General features: G+C 42.4%; 1 protein-coding gene across 1 annotated transcript in view; it reads left to right on the forward strand.

Moving 5' to 3' along the window:
* The window catches only part of Cyb5b (cytochrome b5 type B), a 42,562-nt gene extending 36,799 nt beyond the window's left edge, over nucleotides 1-5,763 (forward strand). Inside the window, exon 5 of the mRNA XM_006974144.4 lies at nucleotides 1,738-5,763. Within this exon, the coding sequence (XP_006974206.1) occupies nucleotides 1,738-1,828 (91 nt within the window). The 3' untranslated portion in view covers nucleotides 1,829-5,763. The remainder of the gene's footprint in view (nucleotides 1-1,737) is intronic.
* Nucleotides 5,764-6,000: the final 237 nt, after the last annotated feature.

Below are 6,000 nucleotides of genomic sequence, written 5' to 3' on the forward strand. Positions count from 1 at the left end.
TTAACATCTTTTAGAACAACCTGTGCACTCTTTGTCTCTCCTCAGTACTGTCCAAAATTAAAACTAGACATTGAGGCTTAGAGAGATGGCTCAGTAGTTAAGAGCACTTGCTGTTCTTGTAGCACATGGAGGCTCGCAACCATCCACAACTCCAGTTCCAGGGAGATCTGATGCCCTCTTCTGACCTCTGAGGGTACCACAAACCCACATGGTGCATATACATTCATACAGGCAAAACACTCACAGATATAAAATAAATAATAAATCTTAAAAAAATGAACAAACAACTAAAATTAGACATCGAGAGCCGGGCTACCTGACTCCCATTACCAGCTTCTTACTTGGGATGCAATAATAGGATAGATAATATTAATATCTCTATGGGGTCTGGCCCCTAATACCATACACATAAAAATTAATATTGCAGTGTAATAATTTGTAAAAAAAAAATCACAAAGGCAAATTTTAATATCTATAACCCCATAACCCAGAAATAACCAGTATGTCTTGATAGAAACACCTATGAAGGTATTTATATATATCTAGTTGTTTTTTTTTAAATACCAGAGCAACTGTGAACTTTTTATCTAATATTTGTGTGTATCTGCATGCATGTGTGTGCATGGGAATGCAGATTTCATCCTCAGGAACACTGTCTCCGAGACATGGCCTCTCATTGTCCTAGAGCTCACTAGTTAGGCTAGACTGGCACATACCAGGGATCTGCCCATCTTTATCTCCCCAGCACTGAACTTTCAAGCATAGGCACTGTTCCCTGAAGTTTTATTTGAGTTCTGGGGATCACACTCAAGTCCTTAACTTACTGTCTCCTGCTCCTCAAACTCTTGATCTTCCTGCCTCAGAACCCAAATGCTGGGATTATGGTGTGTGTGTGTGTGTGTGTGTGTGTGTGTGTGTGTGTGTGTGTGTGTTTCTTTTTTTGTTCTTTTTGTTTGTTTGACAGCATCTTGATACATAGCTGGGGTTGGGCTGGCATTTATAGTGTAGCCCAGGCTAGCCTTTAAGTTGCAGCAATTCTCCTGCCTCAACTTCCAGAGTGCTGGGTTTGCAGGCATGTACCACTGTGTATCTGTTTTGATAGCATACTATTCATTCTCTTCTTGTGTTCTGGTGCTAGTGCTCAAACCCAGGGCCTTCTGCATGGTAGGCAAGCATCCATCACTGAGCTACAGCCTTGTTGTGTTTTTTTTTTTGTTGTTGTTGTTTTTGTTGTTGTTGTTTGTTTTTGTTTTTGAGTGGGGTGTCACTCTGTGGCCTTGAACTCTCAGAGAGTTACTTGCTTTTGTCTCCAGAGTGCTGGGGTTAAATGGGTACACGACCTCTCCCTGTAAGTTAAATCTTTTTTAGTTTTTACATCCTTTTTAAAAGGAAGGCTTTAGGGCCCTGCAAGATGGCTCAACAAGTAAAGACACCTGCCGAGTCGGGTAGCTGAGGTTCCCACGTGGCAGGAGAGAGCCATTCCCACATGTTGCCCTCTGCGCTCCACATGCACATCACACCATGCCTGAGCACATCTGTGCACAGGCACAGGTAAATGGAGAGTTGTGGTTTCTGTTTGTTTTCCTTTCAAATACTGCGTGGTAAAAGTTTAAGAGAAAATCAGGGTAAATCAAATCAAGATTCCTGTCTCATGAGTTTTAAAACATAGGTGCTGAAAAACATTCTGTTATTTGGATAAAATAATCTTAACTTCATTGCTTTTTCTTCCTGCTCCAGTTGCTGGGCATATTGGATTCTCCCCGTCGTGGGCGCTATTCTTGTAGGTTTCCTGTATCGTCACTTCACGAGCGACAGCAAATCCTCCTGAGGAGACCGTGCTGATGTGTGGGAGCGCATGCTCCAGGGAGTGAGAAGTAGAGACTGACTTTGGAGGCTGCAGCAATGCTTCCTCCTTGAATCCTGCCAGTTCCCTCACTTGAAGCCAAGATGGTTGACCAGATGTCTATCCTCCTTCAATCTAGGACCAGGGTCCTTCGCCAGCCAGAGCCTGATGCCCAGAGCAGCTACTCACATTGTGTCCTTGCCAGGGTTTCTTCTCACTGGCTTCCACTTGTTCCCTTCATTTCAAGAGTTAATACTGATGATTAGAGTTCCTATGTTGTATTGGCATGGCCTTTGGGGACAAGATATGATTTCTGATACTTTGAATTTGCATTAGATATATTTAAGGGGACAGTACTCTAGTTTTGAATCTTTTCCTGTTTTTCTTTTAAGTAAAATTTTTTTTTTAATTCTGATTTAATTTTGTCATTATCATAAGGGGTTTAATTCATGAAGTTAAGATGTGTCTCTCTTAGTTAAAACATAGCTGCCAATCATCTTATTTATGATTATTAAAAGTAAGGGGCTGAAAGATAGATCTTAGGGTAAAAGCAATTGCCACAAAGCCTGATGACCTGAGTTTCATTCCCTGGACCCACATGGTAAAAGGAGAGAATCAATTCCCAAAAGTTGTTTTCTGACCTCCACATGGATGCTGTGGCCCTAGTGTACATGCACAGGTACACGCTTTTAGACATAACACACACAGGCACAGGCCAAGCACACATTAAACAAATGTAATTTAAAAAATATATTCAAATAATAATAATAAAAATTAAAAAAACAAAAGGACTATGTGGTTTTCTCCCTCCCAGATAGTGTAGCTGATGGCACCTCCCGTCCCTAAGTCCAGACCCTTTCTTCCCAAGAGTACTTTATAAAACTCTGCATCCCTTTGTTTCTTAGGTGTAGAAAAGCTGAAGAAAGGGACCAGTGAGTTAAGGTGAATTCAGAATAATCTCTTTTAAAAAGGGAACATAACATCGCTTACAGGACAGTAGTTTAAAGAAGCGAGCGACTTGCTCTCTCTGCCCGACACCAGTTTCTGATAGTCTTCCACCCTGGCTGTCTTTACTGGGGAAAGATGAGTGTTACCCTGGAGCTTCCCTAAAGCCTGGGATTATGTCTGTGGGGCTTCACAGAAGGCTCTTGCTGCTTTTCTGTTTACCCATGAACAAAGTTTTGATTCCATGTTTTACCAAAGTAAGAGACTCAAGTTTGGCCTTATCTCGGTAAAATAACTAACATATAAATGTCTTTGTCGGGGCATGCCGCTTCAGATCGGGAAACCTTGCCAAGAGACTTCTGTTCTCGTCTGTGGTTTACCTCCATGGCTCCAACTTGGTGATCTTGTTCTACTTTTCTTTTGAGGATTATTATGATAAGTCTGGAAGCTTTTTCCCCCCTCCCTTGGATATGAATTTCATTGGAAAAGTAGTTAATCGTTTAAAATTACTGTTTCTCATTGGCCCAGGCATTTTCCTGGCATCTTTGACTTCATTCTTTTCCCTGTGGCGGTACCTGACAGTTTTCCAGCTGTTTTTTACCCATTAGCTATGATTTTCCAGCACATCCTTTGTTCATTACCAGTCTGCTTCTGGGCTGTTGTCACATCCAGCAGGAAGCCATTCAATTCTAGAAGGACCAGAGATGCTGGGAAGTGTCTCCTGCCTCCCTTCCAGCTTGCCAGGGGCTTGACAGGACAGGAAACTGCACATTAAACCAGTCTGCCATGCAAACTATTTAAGAAAAAGTTCAGCCCAGGACTTCTATCCTATGATTTAGCAGTTGAATGAATTCAGAATTCATCCAACTAGCATTAGCCTTTTCCTTACATACTTGTATATGATATTTTAGAGTAACTTCTAGATGACTTTTATATATCAGAGATACAGACTTGAACTTTCTCTTTAGAGATGTCTATGATATGATAGATTGAATAAGAGTCGTCATTCTATAACAAGTGGCGTGACTGAGTACGCCTCCACTTAAAGGTGAAGAAGGCTTTGTGCAATGAGGCCTGGAGTCCACTTCTGGGCTAGCCAGGCTACATGGAAACAACAGAGGCACACGGAGGTACAAGAAGGGAATGTTCAAGCTGACACTAAGCCTGAAGATCACTTGGATCAGTTGTGAATATGTTGGCAATCGGCTTTACATCCATTGAAAAATTTCTGGTTATAGGAAATGTTAAGAACTGTTTTTGGCTGGGCAGTGGTAGCACACGCCTTTAATCCCAGCACTTGTGAGGCAGAGGCAGGAGGATCTCTGGATTCAAGGCCAGCTTAGTCTACAGAGCAAGTTCCAGGACAGCCAGAACTATATAGAGAGACCTTGTCTCAACACCCCCCACAAAAATGAACTGTATTTTTTAAGTAAAATTGGTGTTTTGATTTTTCTATGGTAAACATCAATACAAAAATCGTGTTTTCCTGCTTCACATCTGTGTCCTCTCCCTGCCTTTATCTGAGCTCGTTTCTTTTACTGAGAGCCAGAAGGAAAAGATTTTCATACTTTTGTCTTTGCCATTTATGAAATCCATCTAATACCCAGGGCTTCTTTTGAACCACTGATAATGTCATGTCATTTTATATTATAAAAAGTTGCTTTTTTTTTTTTTTTTCTTTTTGGCCAGGCATGGTGGTGCATGACTTTATTCCCAGCGCTTGGAGGCAGAGGCAGACAGTTCTTGAGTTTTAGGCCAGCCTGGTCTACGTAGCAAGCTTCAGGCCAGCCAAAGCTACATAGTGAGACTGTCTCAAAACAAAACAAAATCACAAAACCCCTTTTAGGTCTGTCTGCTCTAATTCTGTTGCCTACAGAAACAGCTAGGGGAGGAGGGAGGTCTTAGCTGAGAGTTTGTTAAGGCTTTTCCTGAACAAAGCAATACAGCATGTGCACCAAACGCATTAAGAAAGACTGAACTTGTTAAAGAAGCCTTGACATTTGTGGGTCATGCAGACTGTCCCTGTTGGCTGGCAGTACCCCCAACTTGTGGGGTGTTTGGTTGTTTATTCTTGAAGTGGCCCGCTGCCACCAAACACAAAAGAGGGACACACGGTGTTACTGCCCATTCTCTTCAAGTTCCCACCTGGCCCTGGGAGCTGGTTTTCCTTTCTGCATGTGTGTAAAGAAAGTGACTGCATGTGTGTAAAGAAAGCAATGGGACGCAGTTTATGGGCTGTGTTTACAACTCCTTGTGTGATTACTTAATCAGAGTCTGTCCAAAGCTATCATTTGAGCTATGGGCTCTTTGAGCAGTGCCACTGGGGCTGATGGTGTTGGGTGTGTGCTCATTTCGTGCTGCTGTGGAGCAGAGAGAAGTGCTTTTACAAGACGGATGTGTCATCACGTGTGGCACTCACACTTCATCTCAGGTGATACCTGTCTGGCTGAAGTCCACCTGGGTGGCTGAAGCAGAGCGTGACTGTTGTTGCCTCCTACCCCAAGGGAAATGCACCCAGACATGGCATGTCTCAACAAGAAACTGAAGTTTTAAAGCTGTGCGATTCAGTTGCCAGATAGCGCCAAAGTAACGGAGAGCTCCGTCATATTTGGCCAGCTCTGGAATTTGTGAGGGTGACCTAGGAGGGGGTTTCTGAAGAAGCAGAGACGTGCCAGTCACCTGCCTTATACCCAGTGTCTTACTCAAGAATTTCAGTGGTCACTCCTTGCCCACGCCTGTATCGCCTACACCGGCTGCTTGGGCAGAACACCGTTTCAGTTTTTTAACTTGCTTTTTACTGCACCCTCCACTGTGAGTAACTAATATTGACATTCCTTCTGTGTATTCAGTGATGGAGTTTGTTTACCTATTTGATTTCAGCTTATTTTGAACAAAGATCTTTGTCTCTTTCTACTGGAATGTGCACACAGTGAATGTTTGTTAGAACTACACAATAAAGATACTGTTTTCCTTTTCTTGTCCTGACTACAGTTGCTTTTTAAATTAAAAAATCCGCTTTTTTTTTTTTAAAGAAATGTTGGTGCTCTACTTCTCAGGTATTCTGAATGAAAACAGTTGGAGTGCACAAAGTTCTGTATCTCTGCCAACATTTGTTTAACCTAAGTTACTATGGTGTGCTGTGGCTCTCCGGGGTTCTTTGTTGGAAGTGGATCTCTCATTTGATAGTTGCAAGTTAACAGCTCTCCAGGTTC

The sequence above is a fragment of the Peromyscus maniculatus genome, chromosome 5, assembly GCF_049852395.1.
Source record: "Peromyscus maniculatus bairdii isolate BWxNUB_F1_BW_parent chromosome 5, HU_Pman_BW_mat_3.1, whole genome shotgun sequence".
In the NCBI taxonomy this organism is placed as follows: domain Eukaryota; kingdom Metazoa; phylum Chordata; class Mammalia; order Rodentia; family Cricetidae; genus Peromyscus; species Peromyscus maniculatus.